This window comes from Bolinopsis microptera, chromosome 3 (assembly GCF_026151205.1).
Source record: "Bolinopsis microptera isolate Bmic1 chromosome 3, MBARI_Bmic_1.0, whole genome shotgun sequence".
Lineage (NCBI taxonomy): Eukaryota > Metazoa > Ctenophora > Tentaculata > Lobata > Bolinopsidae > Bolinopsis > Bolinopsis microptera.
In genome coordinates this window covers 10,952,020-10,972,602 of record NC_087074.1, presented here as the reverse complement: position 1 = coordinate 10,972,602, position 20,583 = coordinate 10,952,020, and the positions used below count along the sequence as shown (strand labels likewise).

Below are 20,583 nucleotides of genomic sequence, written 5' to 3'. Positions count from 1 at the left end.
TGCACGCGAACCCGAAGCGTGCACTCCGGTGGCAGTATGCATGATGCATAATTTAATGCTTCAAATTAATGTATATTCTTGTCATACGTTGTATGACCCGCCACGCCCGAGTGGGGGTCACGACGTCATACAAGTATATTCTAGGTTTAATTATAACTTTCGCTGTTTTTAAATAAGCCTGAGTTCCCCAGGTAATAAATATTTAACGGGTGATACTCGTAAAATATCTGTTCCATACTCGGCGCGCGTCCTGGTAGGTTGTAAACCTACAAATAAATATGCATAAATTCTGACATTTTAATTTCTAGAAATAAAATGAATCACAAGTTTTAGCTGAAACAATTTCTTACAAAAACTAAATTCATAACATCAAATTCTGGTATTAAAAACTTCAAAAATGAAAAAGGTAATATTTTCAAAATGAGAGAAAATTCAATTTGAAATAAATTCCATTAAATTTCACGGTAAAATTATTGTGTAGTGAACCCGTGAATAAAATACTGTTAAAAACAGTTAATGAACATAAGTCTTCAATTGACGTCTCACCACGTGACGTTGTGCTAAACCACGTGACTGGTGACGTTGTGAAATAACAATACGACTTACCATCATTATCAATATATCCATTCTATTTCCAACACAAGTCAGAAAATACTTTCATTCAAAGTTCAGGTACATGCCAGATTGCAAGAATAAGCATGCACTCTATAGAGTCTAATATTAATAATATTATTAATGATATTACTAATATTAATAATATTAGTAATAAATTTATCATGAAATTATTTATAAAAGCTTTAAAACAAACAATTCTTATTAGAAACACGTTAAAAACCTCCAGTTTAGTGAAATCTGTATTAAAAACTTAAAACCCCTGGCCAATGTTGTGACCCCTGGCCAATGTTATTAAACGGAACTCTGTCACATTGTCAAACAGTGGCACAGTTCTCTGTCACATTTGGGAATTGTTACACTGCAAGAAATCGTCTGATTCATGTGAATAATAAATATAGAACCTATGGTAGGGCGGTACCGAGATTCAAACCAACTCTCTCGAATATGAGGCTGAGGATCAACCCAGTTGGCTGCTCTACCACTCAACTAGTACTACCATCAGTGTTGCGTTATTCCATTTAGATTAGAGTTCACAGCTTCTAGAAGCTTCTCCTCGTTTCCAGTAGAATCTACTGATAAAAGCCGCTCAATGAGCTGGTTTACTAGAGATGACGACACGTTTTCATCGTTAGAACTAGCTGGAATCATTAGAGGAACTTGGTCTGTTTTATGTTTGTTGGTGTTATTATTTAGATTGCTGGTTAGATTGTTGTTCAGATTGTTGTTCAGATTGTTGTTAATAGTATTGTTCAGGTTGTTGTTCATGCCATTGTTGATACTGCTCAGAACAGAGGTAAGCAGAGAGTTAAGCTGGTTAGTAACATCACTTCCAGCACTGTTGCCAGCTGCTGAGTTGCCAGCCTGAGAGTTCAGACCCTGAGCCTGGCTAACCAGAGGAGCATAACTGGAGTGAGGTCGAGAGTCAGAGAAACTGGAGGTAGGGTGGTGCTCTATCACTGTCAGAGGCTTGTTAGAGTTGCGCTGGTTCTGACTGAACATGGGAGATAATGCGGGAGAAAAGGGAACACTTCCCATGGGTGTTACCATGGGAACACTGCAAGCAGGTGTTACCATGCCATTACCCATTCCAAAGTCTGTGGTGAATATGGGTTTGGAGAGGGCACCGGCCTGCATCTCGGACTCGTTAGCTTCTTCTAGTCGGTACAGGCCATTACCAATAGGAACTGCTTTTAGTAACTTGGAGTTCTCAAAGCTCGGGGCACTGACTGAAGTCACCGGCACTGAAATTAACACGGTTATAATATTATAAATCATGATGTAGGGCGGGCCTAGGGGTAATGTTATGCAGGGGTAATGTTATGCGGGGGTAATGTAGGGGTAATGCAGGGGTAATGTTATGCAGGGGTAATGTTATGCGGGGGTAATGTTATGCGGGGGTAATGTAGGGTGATATAGGGCGGGCCTAGGGGTAATGTAATGTAAGGTGGGGAGTTGCTAATCAGATGAGATATTCTATACCCCCTTTTCTGCTTTATAATGTACCACATTAATTAAATATGACTGATTAAATGCTGAAGATAAAAGAAATATATTCATTTTGCTAAGATTATGTTTGCGTTTCATTGCTCAACAGCTGTTCGAAGGATCAAATATAAGATTATCTATCTACAGAACGCAGCATAGTTGAGCACATATCTACTTTAGACTGGTCCAGTATCATCATTGATCGGTGAACACGAACCCTATAAATGTTAAAGGACTGTCTTAAGGAAGCATATGCAAATGCAAACTTGGTCACTTTTCATGATCTGGAAATCAATCGGTTAAGTCTTCTGCGGAAATGCCTGTTGACCAAGCGCCCTGTCCAATCCTTAAGGGCCAGTGGCTTGAAAGCTCTCCCTGAGGAACAGGCTCGTGCGCTCCTCCAGGAGGTGGAAACAAAAGCAACCCTCCGTGCTATCGAGAACAAGTCAAGGCAGATTAACATCTTGAAGAAACAGATTGCTGATATTCAGAGAGATCATCCTGACTCTCCTGAACTTATCAAAGATAGCAAGTTGCTTCACATCCAACAGAAGAAGCTTTTAAAGAAGATGAAATTTTTAGAGGAGTGTGATGGCACTAAATTTTCAGAATGGAAGCCTAAGAAGAAGGTAGTAGCAGTTTCAGTGAATCAGTTTACAAGGAAGGTCACAGCTAAGAAGCTCAAGAGAAAGCTCAAAGCAAAAGCCAGGAAGAACAGGAAGAAAGAGCAGGCAATGAGGAAGAAAGCCAAGGAAGCTCTTGAGAGAAATCTTGTTGTTAACCTGACAGACATTGATATTCCGGATTATAGCATTGCGGTCCTTTCGTATGGTCCTGGATGGATACCCTGCCCGGATTTTGATGAGATGCAGTTCAAAGTAGATGGGTACAATGCTGCCAACAAACAAGCATGGAAAGCTGTTTTTAAGAACTCAGCACGGGATAACGAAGTTCCTATGGAGCTACTGAAGAAACCAGTAACAGCTCCTTGTACTTCTTTGGAAGACCCAGCCATCAAGTCTGCAAAAGACAACATTGTCAATTTTGTAGACAACTTCAAGCCCAGAAAAGTTGAATCTAATATGAACCGCTATGAGAGTGAAGGGTATATGTGGTTGAAGAAGGCTGTCAAGGATGGCTTAATAGCCATAACATCGGCTGATAAGGGCGGTGCGATAATCATTGTCACCCCTCAGATAATCAAGGATATCACTTCTGCCAAAGTTGAGGACCCTTTGAGATACAGACCTTTGCAAACTGATCCTACTGGATCTTTGAGAGGGAGGTTGTTAGAGCTGTGGTCATCTGGTTTGGAGCGGAAGTATGTAAGTGGTGAACAGTCTAAGTGTGTGGTTGGTTTGATTCAGAAGTCTGATCGGGACACTCTTTCACAGAGCACTTCAGATCTAGTCAAGCCCGATATTCCGTATGGTTACCCATTACTGAAAATTCACAAGCTGACTGAGACTGAACTTAGAGAGAAAAAGATTCCACCCAGTCGATTCGTGACTGATCTCTCTAGAGGAGTAACTGCAAGATCAGATAAGTTTGTTGTTTGGAAGTGGTTGGGACCTCTTGCCAGGGATTACTGTATAGATCTTGTTAAAGATTCAACTGCAGCTCTCATAAAACTCGAGGAATTGGCAGCTTCCGGACAAGTAGTCGATACTTGGATCAGCTTCAGTATTGATATTGTTTCTCTATACGATTCTCTGCAACATAGCTTGGTGATGTCAGCCTTAGATGATGCTATGGAGTCGTGTAGACCAGATTGGTCTGAGGAGTTCAGGACTTGGCTGAAGGGACTGATACAGCTTAGTTTTGATTCGGCAGTCTTGAAGAATGCAGACAACTGGTATGAGGTCGTTAACGGTGTACCCACTGGAGGTATCAATTCAGTGGATTGCGGTAACATTGCTTTGTTCTTTGTCCTAAAGAGTCTGGTTTACGACCCGGTTGTTAGACCAGAGGAGCTCAAGAACCTTGATCGGTTTGTGGATGATATTTCGGGCCAAGGTATGTGGAGAGGTTCTATGATTGGTTTTGAAGAATGGGTAGGGTCATTACGCAGTAAGATGGTTGATAACTATGGCTTAGATATTACATACGAAGTGAAACCAATCACGGAGTTCACTCAGTTCCTGGACATTCAGTACAAGTTTGTTGGAGGGAGACTCACAACAGATCTGTTTAGGAAACCTACTGACGCCAACAGGTATCTTGAATTCTCAAGTTTCCATCCACGACATACCTTCCGGAGTATAGTCTTCTCACAGGCACTTCGATACAGAAGGATAATCAATGATGACGTCTTGCTGGATGAGAGATTGGCAGAGCTTCAGTTGTTTTTTGAACGGTCTTCATATCCTACTGATATGGTGAGAGAGGTCATCAGTGATGTCAGATCGATACCAAGAACTTTACAGTACAAGGCAAAGGATCAGGGTCCCCCTTCTTTCACACCATGGATTGTTACATTCGGTGCGGGCTATGAGGAAACCAAGGAAAAGGCTAAAGAGGCCAGTAACATCATCTCAAATAGCCGTACATGGAGCAGTGAGAACCCTGAGAGGATCCCTAAACTCCAAGTGGTGACCAGGCGAGCCCCTAACTTAAAGGACACTTTATTCAAGAGAAAGAAGCTTGCCTTAGGTTCAGAGTCAAGAACAACTGACCCATGCACCAAACCTGGTGAGAAGAAGAAAGGCAGACCCTGCCAAACTTGTCAGCTTGTGAGTGGCAATTCCATGGTCTCCAATAATGGACACTCAGTCAGAACTCAAGGTGGTAACTGTAAGACACGCAACATTGTGTACGGCGCGACGTGCAAACTTTGTACTGTTAATAACGTATACGTGGGAAAAACAGTCACCAGCCTCAGCCAACGTGTGAATGGTCATCGCAGTAAATATTATGAGATTTTAGAGGCGAGTAGTAAGGGGAATGTTGAGAGCCACAGAGATTTTGATGACGAGAATGTTTTAAGGTCACATCTTTTTTCAGTTCATAATTTGAGGGAGAGATCTGTTTTCAATGAAAGTTTCCATTTTGATATTTTGTGTTCTACATCCCCAGATAATATTAGAAAGTCAGAACAGTTTTATATTAACAAATTGAAGACACTTTATCCGTTTGGCCTGAACAATGTGAATTCCGTTTCTGGAAGCTAATTTTTCATGGTGTCCCGAATTTTATTTTTAAATCGTCCATTTTTTGTTTATATATGCAGTCTATCAATTTTTGAATTGCGTCTTTTTGATTTAATGAACTACTGCAGACTCCACATTATTATAGTATATGCCATTAATTTTGTTCCGATTTTAAACTATTCCATTTTTACGAGATGCTAAATTAATTTTTTGAGACTTAACTACATTTTTGATGAGAATTTTTGACATTTTCAAACTAACCATTGATATTCTCAGATTATGTGACTGATTAAATGCTGAAGATAAAAGAAATATATTCATTTTGCTAAGATTATGTTTGCGTTTCATTGCTCAACAGCTGTTCGAAGGATCAAATATAAGATTAATAAACCGTGTAACTATAACCCAAGAAAATAGAGAAGAGGGAGGGCTACAGTAATAATATGCAAGTTTGAGCAATATTTCATTGTCAGGAGGCGGGAAGATGTCCGTCAAGCAGATTGTTATTATAGGCATTACCAGGTTACAAAATCCGTTTATTATAATCAGAAACTAAATTACCGGCACTGAAATAAGCAAGCTATTTTACAGTACTGGGGATCGTTCATATATATTACATAAGCAATTTCAGACTCATCCTCTTTTCTGTCAAACTCCGTAATAGGTATTATGCCGGTCCCGTCAGGATGGGGCCATCAAAATGTGGTCAAAATGCGCGGACGAAACAGACTTCTTATCTTCTAGCACATTTTATACAGATTAGCACATATAGAGGTTGTGTAACTTGTGGTATATAGTGCTTCAGTGATGCTAATAACCTATTTTCAAGCCCTAGATGTATGTTCAACTGCATATATGCCGTCCAAAAATGAGAATTCAATTTCGGCCACATTTCTAGGGCCCCATTCTGACGGGACCGGTAGAAAACATTTAAGAGTTCGTAAAAACCGGAAACCCCTTAATTTGTGAACAAACTTTAAAGTTCAGATTTTGTCTATATCAAGTGTTAAACCGTTAACAACTAGGTTGACGTGTTGGGAGCAGAACAAAACAAAGTTCAAATAATCAACTAAACGAGGTTTCAATAGTCTATTTTGCCCTGCAGCAGCGGTAAGTATAATATAATCAGTGAACGATCCCTTACTGCGCCAAGATCTGACTGCACTTACCCAGGTTGATAGTATTTCCAGAGTTGCTACCTCGCGGCTCCGGTGCAGGTGAGATGGGTGTCAGACCTACACCACTGGGCATGACAGAGGGAATGTGAGACATGGAGGTAATTGGAGGAGGAGGGGGAGGCGGCAGGTTAACTGGCTTCACTCCTCTCGATCTGCGCCCTCCTCTTCCTTTCTTCACTGTTGTAGTGTTGGCTGCTACTGATGCAGCGTTCGGGTGACCAGCTGAGGGAGGATATACTTGTAAGATGTTAGTGTAGAAGACCCCCATGTTAGGGGTTGATAAGGTGCTTTACTCTGTTTCAACCACAATATAAAGTAGTTCTTAGTTTTATAATCCGGTTCTAAATGAGGTAAAAAGGTAAAGTAAGAGAAGATAAGAACCTGTTCCAATGACGGTATCCTCGTTGGCAGGCAACTGACAATCCTTGAAAGTCTCTGGGATAAACTTGTATGGTTTTTTGGACCCTCTGTAGCAGTACTTCTTTCTAGCAGGTTTAGGAGCATCGTCATTCCTGGTAAGTACCTTGCGGGGTTTCAGGGGAGGCTGTCTCTTCTTGCCTGGTCTGAAGGAGTGAGAATATGTTATGGTGCGGACTATTAATCATATCTAATTATAAAAACTTATTATTAGATAAAGGTCTAATCGATTAGTTAATTGATGACTTTAATTAACCCAGTTGAATACTCAAAGATAAACAGTATAAGATAGCTTACCCTATGTCGTGTAAATTACAGCGCAGCATGGTTTTGCACGTGCACCTCAGTGCCCCAGAGTCTCTGATGGGGCTGTTCTCTTTCAGAATATCCAGCAAGTTCTCCAGACTGGTCATATCAGAGAGGATGTTGTACTCACTGCGCGGCGGCAGCTCGGGGGACTTGGCACGTGACGTGGTGGGTTGTTGTGATGCAGACGTCACAGGCTCACTTGATGACGTCACTGGAGTGTCAGGAGGTGATGTCACAGCAGGAGAGGCGGGAGAGTCGAAGAGAGATGGAATGTTGATAACAGGGCGCATGTCAGGGTTGAAGGTGGGCTTGGCGGGTTCTTTGTTGTAAGCTATTGTAACATTTGGGGGAGGTGCTGATTTGACAAACGGCCGAGGGGTTGTTGCGGTTAGGATATCAGATGTGTTGAAGTTGCTGGAAATAACAGATATTTCAGGTTGAGATGCCTCACCGCTCGCAACACGTTGAGACGCCTCCACGGTGGTATTTTCAGTGGAGACACTGGCGTGTGAGGTAGAGGGAGACTGAGTGGTTAAGGGGAGGGAGGAGGAGGAGGTAGACAGGGAGGAGGATATAATTCCGGGAGAGGAAACAGGGAAGTCTTGGATCGGGATTGTGATACTGGATATGGTGCTATGTTTTATAGGGGATACGTTGCTAGCAGTGGTGGCTTGCTCACCAGTCTGTCCTGTCATATACTCTGATAGCAGCTGACTACAAAGTGCCTGGTAAGAGTGAGATGAGTTCTTGGAGAGATCGTTCAGTATCTCCAATATCTCGTTAAGAGTATCCTTCTTCTCTCCTGGTCGATCTGTTGAGGGTGTTGTTTCCATAGCAACACTCTCCAGCTCCTTCTTCACTGCAACAGGAGGCTGTGCTTCCATTGGTTGTTCCTCAATTTGTTGCTCCGTGACGGCAACATTAACTATAACTTCGGGTTTCTCCTCTTCTTCAAACTTCTTTAAATTCACTATCACCTCCTCTTCTTTAATCACTTCAGGTTCAGGTTTAGGAACACGTTTCTTGAAACATCTTCTCTTTTTCTTAGAACTAAGTTGCTCTCGAGCACGCTGGACTGATCTTTTGATACTGTCAACTTTAGGACCACTATTGTGTCGTCGAACCTGGGAAATAGCGCGTGTTATTTGAGCAATATCACCGGTTCTCTATAGCTTCTTAGTCTTAGTACAATCAAGTTTTTTCTGAGTAACATAAAGTGTTATCTGAGCAAAATATTGTTTTATCTGGGAAAATATCGCCAGTTCTCTTACCTTGTTTTTTAAAGTCACTGGTACTTTGAAGTTCAGTCTTCTACTTTGGTCCAATCTCTGTTGTTTCGGATTACCTTCCGTTTCTGAAATGCGTTTTAATAAGTGGATTCAGTTTAATTATTTAAAAGAGTTTCAATAGATGTAATAATGAAATTAAAGTAACCAGGTAATACTGTAATAGTAACCAGGTAACAGTAACCAGGTAACAGTAACTAGGTAACAGTAACCAGGTAACAGTAACCAGGTAACAGTAACCAGGTAACAGTAACAGTAACTAGGTAACAGTGACAGTAACCAGGTAACAGTAACCAGGTAACAGTAACCAGGTAACAGTAACCAGGTAACAGTAACCAGGTAACAGTAACCATGTAACAGTAACTAGGTAACAGTAACCAGGTAACAGTAACCAGGTAACAGTAACTAGGTAACAGTAACCAGGTAACAGTAACCAGGTCACAGGGGGTCACAGTAACCAATTTTAAGTAACCAGGTAATACTGTAATAGTAACTAGGTATCAGTAACCAGGTAACAGTAACCAGGTAACAGTAACCAGGTAACAGTAACCAGGTAACAGTAACCAGGTAACAGTAACCAGGTAACAGTAACCAGGTAACAGTAACCAGGTAACAGTAACCAGGTAACAGTAACCAAGTAACAGTAACCAGGTAACAGTAACAGTAACCAGGTAACAGTAACCAGGTCACAGGGGGTCACAGTAACCAGGTATTAGTAACCAGGTAACAGTAACTAGGTAACAGTAACCAGGTAACAGTAACCAACCAGGTAACAGTAACAGAACAGGTATGAGTGACGCAGTGCCCAAAGTATGCAAAGTGATTTACAGATCTCATCATATCGCATCCTCACAGTATATTCTTATATTCGGAAAGAGTGTAGGTCGGTTCACGTGAGTATTAATATTTTATCGGGCACACACAAAGTAGGCTCATCTCAAGTTACATATTTATTTTGTGACACGTGGTCTGGTCGGAGGACTCGTCACCGTACCACGTGGTCGGGACACCACGTGGTACAGTTGCCATGGTAACGTGACTTATCACACTGTCACGTGGTCCTACGTGTAACATCACACCAGCATCACTAAGTTAATTATATTTCTCTTTACAATATAAACTTTACATTCAGAGCCCACGTGCCGCTAGGCTCCCACGTGACACACTTTCTGCCCAATGATAAGAAAAGAGATCCATTGCGGTCCAATGAGTAGTTGTCACGTGGTAGCCAGAGCAACGCACGTGGCAGCTCGCTACAGAATGTGTCACGTGAGGGATCTGGTGTAAGGCAAATGAGAGGGATCTTGAGAGCAGTGTGAACACAACAAATGTACATTAAAATATGGATCCCGGCTAGTAACGGCATTTTGTATACCTGAAACGAGACAGTGAGTTGTTGACTTGTGGAGGGTGAACTGTGAGAGAGTGAGGGAGAGTGAGAGAGAGTAACAGAGAGTGAGGGAGAGTGAGGGTGAACTGTGAGAGAGTGAGGGAGAGTGAGGGAGAGTGAGGGAGAGTGAGAGAGGGGTTACCTTTAGTTATAGGGTCGTGGTTGTGAGGCCCAGTGGAGCCAACTATGGTGTCCCCGAACGTGTAGACCGCACAGCAGCAGTAAAGTCTCCTGTAGTGTCTGCAAACCCACACGCCACATCTGCAAGCCTGCAAGGGAGAGAGAGAGGGCTGTTAGTATCCGGTTATCTATTTTGGAACGTTTGATAACTGCCGGCTAGTAACCTTACTCAAACTATAAATATAGCATGACCCTTACCGTATATAGTAACCCTAATGACTAACCCTTAAAGTTAATGCACAATCCCACCCATACCCTGAAACTTATGTCTAGGATGGGGGAGGGGAGTGGGGAGGGGAGGGGAGGGGGGGGGGGGCTAAGAGTTCATATGCAGCCCGAGAGATGGCAAAATCCTGCAGTTAGCCCATTAAGCTAATGCACGTTTCCAACGTGGTGCTGGTCGGTGATACTGATATAGCCAGGATGGTGATATCCTCCTCCAGCCTGACCAGCTCTACTAGACCTTAGTAAGGAGGGAAAACACTTCACTAGACCAGGACTCTCTCTCTTTGAGACCCGACAAAGTTAGCCATGTCATGGTTCTCGGTGAGACAGTGGCCGGTAAAGTGTGACATATCACTCGCTTTCCTCATCACATGGTTACATATTCCTAATGTAACCCCGCTAAGAAGTAAAGGATCTAAATTATGAGTCGAGGCAACATCAAGAAGTTGATGTCCTGAGGGGGGTTTGAGTCATCTTCATACTTTACAGGAGAACTATAACAGCACCGCACACTGAGTCATCTTCATACCTCCCTTTACAAGATAACTATAACATCACCGCACACTGAGTCATCTTCATACCTCACTTTACAAGATAACTATAACAGCACCGCACACTGAGTCATCTTCATACCTCACTTTACAGGATAACTATAACATCACCGCACACTGAGTCATCTTCATACCTCACTTTACAGGAGAGCTATAACAGCACCGCACACTGAGTCATCTTCATACCTCACTTTACAAGAGAGCTATAACATCACCGCACACTGAGTCATCTTCATACCTCACTTTACAAGAGAGCTATAACAGCACCGCACACTGAGTCATCTTCATACCTCACTTTACAAGAGAGCTATAACATCACCGCACACTGAGTCATCTTCATACCTCACTTTACAGGAGAACTATAACATCACCGCACACTGAGTCATCTTCATACCTCACTTTACAGGAGAACTATAACAGCACCGCACACTGAGTCATCTTCATACCTCACTTTACAGGAGAGCTATAACATCACCGCACACTGAGTCATCTTCATACCTCACTTTACAAGATAACTATAACAGCACCGCACACTGAGTCATCTTCATACCTCACTTTACAAGAGAGCTATAACATCACCGCACACTGAGTCATCTTCATACCTCACTTTACAGGAGAACTATAACAGCACCGCACACTGAGTCATCTTCATACCTCACTTTACAGGATAACTATAACATCACCGCACACTGAGTCATCTTCATACCTCACTTTACAGGATAACTATAACATCACCGCACACTGAGTCATCTTCATACCTCACTTTACAAGAGAGCTATAACAGCACCGCACACTGAGTCATCTTCATACCTCACTTTACAAGAGAGCTATAACAGCACCGCACACTGAGTCATCTTCATACCTCACTTTACAGGAGAGCTATAACAACACCGCACACTGAGTCATCTTCATACCTCACTTTACAGGAGAACTATAACAGCACCGCACACTGAGTCATCTTCATACCTCACTTTACAGGAGAACTATAACATCACCGCACACTGAGTCATCTTCATACCTCACTTTACAGGAGAACTATAACATCACCGCACACTGAGTCATCTTCATACCTCACTTTACAAGAGAGCTATAACATCACCGCACACTGAGTCATCTTCATACCTCACTTTACAGGAGAACTATAACAGCACCGCACACTGAGTCATCTTCATACCTCACTTTACAGGAGAACTATAACATCACCGCACACTGAGTCATCTTCATACCTCACTTTACAGGAGAACTATAACATCACCGCACACTGAGTCATCTTCATACCTCACTTTACAGGAGAACTATAACATCACCGCACACTGAGTCATCTTCATACCTCACTTTACAGGAGAACTATAACATCACCGCACACTGAGTCATCTTCATACCTCACTTTACAAGAGAGCTATAACATCACCGCACACTGAGTCATCTTCATACCTCACTTTACAAGATAACTATAACAGCACCGCACACTGAGTCATCTTCATACCTCACTTTACAAGATAACTATAACATCACCGCACACTGAGTCATCTTCATACTTTACAAGAGAGCTATAACAGCACCGCACACTGACTCATCTTCATACCTCACTTTACAAGAGAGCTATAACATCACCGCACACTGAGTCATCTTCATACCTCACTTTACAAGATAACTATAACAGCACCGCACACTGAGTCATCTTCATACCTCACTTTACAAGCGAGCTATAACATCACCGCACACTGAGTCATCTTCATACCTCACTTTACAGGAGAACTATGACAGCACCGCACACTGAGTCATCTTCATACCTCACTTTACAGGAGAACTATAACATCACCGCACACTGAGTCATCTTCATACCTCACTTTACAGGAGAACTATAACATCACCGCACACTGAGTCATCTTCATACCTCACTTTACAAGAGAGCTATAACATCACCGCACACTGAGTCATCTTCATACCTCACTTTACAGGAGAACTATAACAGCACCGCACACTGAGTCATCTTCATACCTCACTTTACAGGAGAACTATAACATCACCGCACACTGAGTCATCTTCATACCTCACTTTACAGGAGAACTATAACATCACCGCACACTGAGTCATCTTCATACCTCACTTTACAGGAGAACTATAACATCACCGCACACTGAGTCATCTTCATACCTCACTTTACAGGAGAACTATAACATCACCGCACACTGAGTCATCTTCATACCTCACTTTACAAGAGAGCTATAACATCACCGCACACTGAGTCATCTTCATACCTCACTTTACAAGATAACTATAACAGCACCGCACACTGAGTCATCTTCATACCTCACTTTACAAGATAACTATAACATCACCGCACACTGAGTCATCTTCATACTTTACAAGAGAGCTATAACAGCACCGCACACTGACTCATCTTCATACCTCACTTTACAAGAGAGCTATAACATCACCGCACACTGAGTCATCTTCATACCTCACTTTACAAGATAACTATAACAGCACCGCACACTGAGTCATCTTCATACCTCACTTTACAAGCGAGCTATAACATCACCGCACACTGAGTCATCTTCATACCTCACTTTACAGGAGAACTATAACATCACCGCACACTGAGTCATCTTCATACCTCACTTTACAGGATAACTATAAAACTTATAACAGCAACGCACACTCATGACTGTCAAGTCTCTGGATTCAGATCGATCAAACTTTTTATGTGCCTCGACAAATGTTTCCCAACGCCTCCGAAAGTCAATTTACAGTCTTTACAGGACAAAAACTACAGTTGCCATGGTAACGTGACTAACACGTTCACTTCAAGAAAATGTCTATAAAAGGTATGATTCGGACAGTTCTTACAAGCATACGAGCACGAGAACACTTGGAAATATGTAAAATCCATCCGAGGAATGATAATAGCTTTACGATAATAAGGCCGATAAAAAAGCAGTCAGAAGACAGTTAAAACAGGGGGGGGGGGGGGGGGGGGGGGGGGGGGGGGGACCGGGGGGGAGGTCACTGAGGGAATCGTGCAGGAAGCCCAACTAAGGTGTCGTTAGCAAACTATCACACGATGACCCAATCAATTTTGCTCGAACTAGATAATATTATCTAATGTGTACAGGAAATCACCAAGGCAGAACAGAATGTATGTCTTATCTTTAACATATGTTTAAGGGACAACTTTAACTAAGATAACACTTACAAAGTGCATATTTGCTGACTTCAAATATTAAACGAAATGATGGTTCCTACCTTTCCGAATTTGTTTTTCTTGTTGATTGTTCTCTTGAAATAGTAGACATGTCCACGAGTATCCTCCAGGACTCTACTCTTGTTGCTTGGATACACTACTTTACTCTTCTGTTCGTTGGACAGGAACTTGGCGAAGTCTCCTGGTTCCTTCAAATCCTGTAATACGTTAGGTTAGACTCTACCTTAGAGCTGATGAGGGTGTTTTGTTTACAGTGATTTTTATTTTTTAATCAATATTACTTATATACAGCGTTGATTTTTCTTAAGTTAGGATTTCAAGTTAGAGATATAATAACTGACAGTAACTGTGAGAGGGATACAGATAACAGATTTATAAATAGAATTATACTTATAGCGAGATAATATAAATGTAAGTAGAACTATAGCTTTACAGGTGGTAGAAATACAGTTACAATTTACCAAGTAAAGATAATACTATCATCTTGTACCTATCAGACGAAAATAGACTTAATATTAATAGATAAGAAGTAAAACCTGATAGCACTCATCAGTAGTCTCAGAATTAGATTCACCCAACATTTTCAGTACCGTAGCTAGATTCTTAGATTCTGAAGTGGTTATAAGATTTTAATTAAAGGTAGGTCAAGAAGCGAGGTTCAAATTGAACTTAGAGCTGAATAGTCGGGTTTTTTCATGGGAACAAACCTTTCAGGTTATGATAATATTCAATAACTACTAAGTTCTGTTACGTTAGAGAATAAGATTTAAAAATACGTGTTTAAATATAGAAACAAAATATTGTGCCAGCTGATGATGTTATAGTTTAGGGTAGATAAAATAAGATGCAAGGATAGCAGCTGACTGTTAAGGTTGAGCACTTAATGAAATCAGACGAAGGACCTAGAATTGAAATATGTGTAGCTTACCAGCGGCATTCATAGCGATACATACACTGTTCAGAAGTATTACCCGATCATATGACTCTACCTGTACAGTTTAGTGGGTTAATTGGGTAATCAATTAATTAATTAATTAGTGAGGTTTGTTAGCAAGTATAAAGATTAAATTTCTATATTACTGGTAAATGTCTATAAAACTGGTGCTTACAATGTTGAAAATTATTTTATACTATTCGGTAAATTAGTAAATGAAACAAACTTGAAGTAAGATAAAAGCATTAGTTTTCAAATTTGAAAAGTACATTTGCAAGCTTGTTATTCGTAATTTTGTACACAAATTTTGTACACACATATCAAAATTGAAAGAAATTAAAGGTAAAAATATAAAATTCAATTCTCAGATTTGTAAAAAAATAAAAATCGTTAAAAAGGATAAAAATCTCGAAAACATTTCAAATTTGACTCATAAATGGTGTGGGAGGTTAGACCAACATCAAAAACTCTACTGCCGTTAGACATGCAGCTCACAACAAACAACTCTCGTTACCTGCTCATTTTGGTTATGTATCAGTACAATCTTGTGCCAACCTTGATTCGTTGCCGCTAAATTGTATGTCAAACATTCCTCAACATTAAAAAATAAGTTCATATACACTGCTCTTATAATTTAGATCCTATATTCCTTACTCTAACCGTACCATTTTTGTTTTTTCACCAAGAATCTCTGAAGTCTGAACACTCATAAATTCCTGACAGAAATGTGACATCATAAATTAAATGCGAGCAGAAGTGTAAGTAGCGAGCAGAAGGGATCAGAATCCCATCTGCCTCAACTCTTCAAAACCACCGTTATCCACAAAGTAGATCTCTCCAGACCAGCCCAACTTAATAAAATCTTTAGCAGCCGAGAAGGCCGCATCCCCCTCCTCAGAGTACAGCACGAGAGTCTGCTGCTTTCTCAGCGTCTTCAGGAACTTCTTAATCCTCCTTTTCTTGTTGGGTACCCTGACAGCTCTATTCAGAACACCTGACTCAGCCTTACTAGTCTGCACGTCCACCAGCTGCATGTTCTCTGCTCGGTTGTTGAAGGCACGGCGTGAGTGGATGTGAGAGATGGGGAAGAGGTCGGGGACACAGACTGTTCCTTCCACCAGCAATGTAACAGGCTGCTTTAGAAGGCTGGGAGTCAGAGGTCAGCTGTTGAGAGTGTGCTGCTATTCTCCCAGCTAGACCGGGGAATCCTCCTGAGTGAAGCGAGTGCACGTTGCTGAACCCGTACCTCAGCAGTTTCAGAGCCGCACTCAGCGCTCTGGTCCCACCCTTACAGTACACTAGAATATTACTGTCCTCCTTAGCACCCGCCAGTTGGTCCCACAGGTGCTGGTAGTTCACAGCAGGGTTCACTGCTAGGCCAGGAGTGTGGAGGGACATGTTAGAGTGGCCCTCCTCCCACTCCTCATCAGACCTCACGTCTACTCTGTAGTCAAACTCCGTGAACCTGCTCACTGCTTCCTCCTCACTAACCATGCTGGGGCACTGTGACACTGAATCTTCACTCCCCTCCACACACTGCTGCACGGTAGGGGGAGGCAACTCACAAAAGCCTGTATCTTTACACATACCCCCGTAGGAGGGGAAGGAAAGCTGACCCCTCCTGGTGAGATCACACTGACAGGGGTTATCACAGGTGGTGAAACAGTCAGCTCCACAGGGTGACATCTTCAGACACATCTGGGGAGGGTTACTGGCACTGCACACTGAGAGAACAGTCAGAAGGAGGAGGAGGAGGAGGTGTGACGTCATCATTACTATTTATCAGCTTTACGGGGCACTACTTACTTCGCTGATTGACCTTTTTAACTGTCCACTGATCTTCACGCTTCAGTGATTTAACTGAGACGCTGAAAATTTAATGGTAGCAAGATGCTTCTTAATTGTAATAATGAAATAATTTTACAGTGAATGATGATGAATTAACCATTGCTTGAGTTTAGCGAAATTAATTGCAATATGCTCGGCTACCGAAAGAGAATAATCGATGGGGTGAATATAATTTTTGCTCGGCGACGATTAATTTTGAATTTAAAATAAATCATGAACCATTACTCGGTCGATCTACAATTAAAAATACTTAATATTAGAATAAATTTGATTGGCCTTTAATTAAGAGGCTACATAAGGTTATTAATGTATAATAGTCTCAAGAGATCAGCACTGTTTGGGACCACAAAACTTGCTGAACTAGCGGGAAAGGTTGCTGCTCAAATAATATTATAGTGGTTTCTTCTACAGACTCCTCTTTTGGTGCAGTCACACAGATTATACGGTCAATGAAAAACACGAAACCTAAAAATAACAAGGTCTCATCAGAATATAGATGGATTTAAGGGTGATTATTTTAAAATGATGATGTGTGGCACAATCATTAGAGAGAAGAGATCACAAGCTATTATTTTATAACCAACAATTGATTGAGCAGAAACAGGTGCACCAGCTACAGACAGGTGATTATAAAATTGTAAACAATATTAGCAGTACAACATTAGTGTCAAAACTAATTATATAACAGAGACAAAGACAATGAGAGCCACGGTTGATAACATAAAGAGCACGAGCAAAGTACAATGGAATGAATCGTGTGCGGTTCAACTTGGAAACCAGGACGGAAGCTAACTTCAAAACTGAGGGAGAGATAAAGTGTGCTGATTAGAAACCCGGGTGCAGTAAAACTAGAAGCAGAGAACGTTCCTGGAGAGAGAGAGAGACAGAGAGAGAGAGAGAGCGAGGTAAGAGGAATGTGCTGGTTACCACGTGACTTGAGCTCTACTACAGAGTAACACGTGACTTTAGAGCCCCACGTGACAGCGCTCCGTAAAAAGCACACTGCAACTCAACACTAAACACTGTCAAACTATAGGTCACGTGACGCGCAGTGCACGTGTGAACTGGTCAGTGTTAACACTTGGTACCGGCTAGGAACAGTAGTGGGACCTGGACTACACTCCAGTGTAGTGTGTCCCGTTAAAACAACAACACGTATTAGTGGAGAGGAGGAGCAATTACAAAGATTAGCGTACCGGGTCTCTCTACTCTCTCTGGGTCAGGTGACTTGGCAACACACAGCCCGATCACGTGACCTAGCAACACAGAGCAGTCCCACGTGACTTGGCAAGACACATCAACACCACGTGACGCGGCCCGCACTCAGCCAGACCCACGTGATACTTCTACACTCACACATTAACATGTCTTACACTCTACAATACAGAGCCCACGTGCTACGAGCACTAAAACTCACCACGTGACTAATCTATCACGTGGGCAGAGAGACAGCAATCCGGTCAGGTGAGGATAAATGCTACCAGTCTTTTGAGAAAAGTCACGTGAGCAGCCCGCTCAGTAATCAGATAGGAGTAATGAGTCACGAGGTCCACTGGAAACTCAAGTGTCACGTGCTACTGCCGAGATTGTGTTATATGATTATCGCCCGGCCCACGTGACTCGTCGCCCGGGTAACCTGTGTAGCTTCTCTGAGATATCCTTGTTCCAAGTTCACGAGGGTCACGTGGTCACAGTCCAGTAAATACTCTCGCTCAATCCTACAGTGGGTGAGAGAGCAACCTGACAGCAAGCATTCCTCTCAGTCAGCTATTTAGTCGTCACTCTGCTCTCCAACACCACGTGACACACCTCTATTTACGTAGAAGACAGCCCGATAGTTACCATGACAACAGTACATTGGTCGACAGAGTAGCACGTGATCCAGGTGTACCACGTGATATTCTCGCCTAATGGTTATTGTAATCCTCCAAATATATGGGGAGCGCTGGAGAGTCACGTGACCTAACTGAGACAGTATCAGAGAATCTCACGTGGTCTCCCGGTCAATTAGAGCGGCCTGCAGATCCAGCCCACGTGACTGGAACAAAGCCCACGTGCACTTGACCAGGCTGCCTCAATTTTCAGTTTTAAAGTACAGGACCTCATGTGACACAGAGTCACTACTCACCGCCGCCCGCGCTAAAGCTGCCTTATATAAATACAGTGTGCGAGGTGTATTTGTTAGGTAGGGACTGGATACTGAATAAATACATTAAAGTGTACACTATTCTCATTCTTTACACTGTACACATGTGCACTGTACTAATGTACACCATACATTGTACACGGTGTACCTAGATACGGTACACTTTACACAATACACGTTTACTAATAGCACCACGTGGCAGGTAGTGGCACGTGTTCTTGCAAGATTACCCATTTTGACAGGGATGCTTGTCTCAATTATAAAACTAGGTGACGGTTGAGACTGGTAGCGATACAGTTCTGCTTTATATAATTTATATAATTAAACTTGTTTTTGAGTAAAACTGCAAATTTAAATGATATTGATTAATTATTGAGCTTACAAAATACAATAACTATAAGAACGGCGATGAATACGGTCCTTACGAACGTTTCAGAATCTTAGTAAACGTTAAGAGTAACACTGAATCCTGATAAACCGTGACCGGAATTTGCAGAAAGTATTTTACTTCCCCACAACTGAAACTTTACTGGCGTTGTAAACGTGTAAGCAAGAGACCTGATTGCTGATTTACCGGTATTTTTATTCTACGGGTGAAAAGTTGCCGAAATATTGAAAATCTAATTCCATTTCCCCAAAGAGATCCGCAGTGAATTGGGTTTAAACTGTACTTTTAAAGGTAAAACTAAATAATCATTAAGCGAGAATATCACGTGGTTATTAATATTATCTGGTAACTTGGTAAAGTAATCATTAATGTGACGTAATCATTAATGTAACGTAATCATTAATGGTAACTACATGGTAAGGAGCAGAGACGACGAGTTGACAACAAGAAATTTGTTATAATTATAAGTTCCTTGTTTCAACCTCAAAACTGTAACAGAATAGAGCTACAATCTTAGAATATACTGTCAGAGGCAATAATAGTGCACTAGTACGTAATATAGTACGTACTTGATATTATCATAGATTTTACCATACTGGACGTGAAATTATGTTCATGTCGCCTAATTTCTTAATTTGCATAGCTTTTACAATCCCAGCAGCAGCGCATGTAGTGCGTAACGTAACCTATAAACGCAAAACAGAACACTCAAATAGAACAAATACGCGTGTAAACTGTAAAGTGAAAGCTACAGCGCGTTTGTCAATAGCAACCCATGTGACATGCAAGTCACGAGGCTAAGATAACCAGTCCACGCCTCTTACACAGGCCCGCTCGGCGCCTCTTTCACTGCACCCCTGTTACTTAGCAACCACCCGCCCACGTGCAATATGGTGGCAGTCACGTGACTGCAATTAGCTTTGCACGTGATCGCCAGCCTGCAGTTCACTTATCAGTAATACACTGTCAGGTTCATTCACCTGTCAGATAAGCAACTATTCGGTAGCATGATTATCGTCTTATTTCAGCAGTTCAAACCTGAACACTTGAACAATATAGCTGTGTGCACGACTTTTCTATTTAATCAGAAAATCCACGACTCACTTTGGGTGTTGATGTCGAAGCACACGATTACAGTTCAATGTAACAGAACAAAATGGACTCTCTAACTATAAAGCCGCTATCACGATGGAAAATATCCATACAATATCAAATATGGATCCCTCAACAAACATAGATTTAGAATATACAACTGTATCACACACAAAGATAAA

The 20,583-nt window shown here is 41.7% G+C and overlaps 2 protein-coding genes across 2 annotated transcripts in view; both read right to left on the bottom strand.

Annotated features, from left to right (window-relative positions):
* Positions 1-20,583, bottom strand: part of LOC134812122 (ubiquitin carboxyl-terminal hydrolase 46-like) — a 100,280-nt gene that overhangs the window by 23,685 nt on the left and 56,012 nt on the right. The gene's annotated exons all lie outside the window — the stretch shown is intronic.
* LOC134812120 (mucin-2-like) lies at positions 399-14,978 on the bottom strand. Its single transcript, XM_063819314.1, has 9 exons — positions 14,922-14,978; positions 14,530-14,603; positions 14,035-14,190; positions 9,972-10,098; positions 8,425-8,507; positions 7,142-8,277; positions 6,809-6,990; positions 6,419-6,649; positions 399-1,856 (listed from the first exon to the last, which is right to left on the bottom strand). The coding sequence occupies exons 1-9, from the start codon at positions 14,932-14,934 to the stop codon at positions 1,114-1,116; spliced, it is 2,745 nt and encodes a 914-aa protein (XP_063675384.1). The 5' UTR covers positions 14,935-14,978; the 3' UTR covers positions 399-1,113.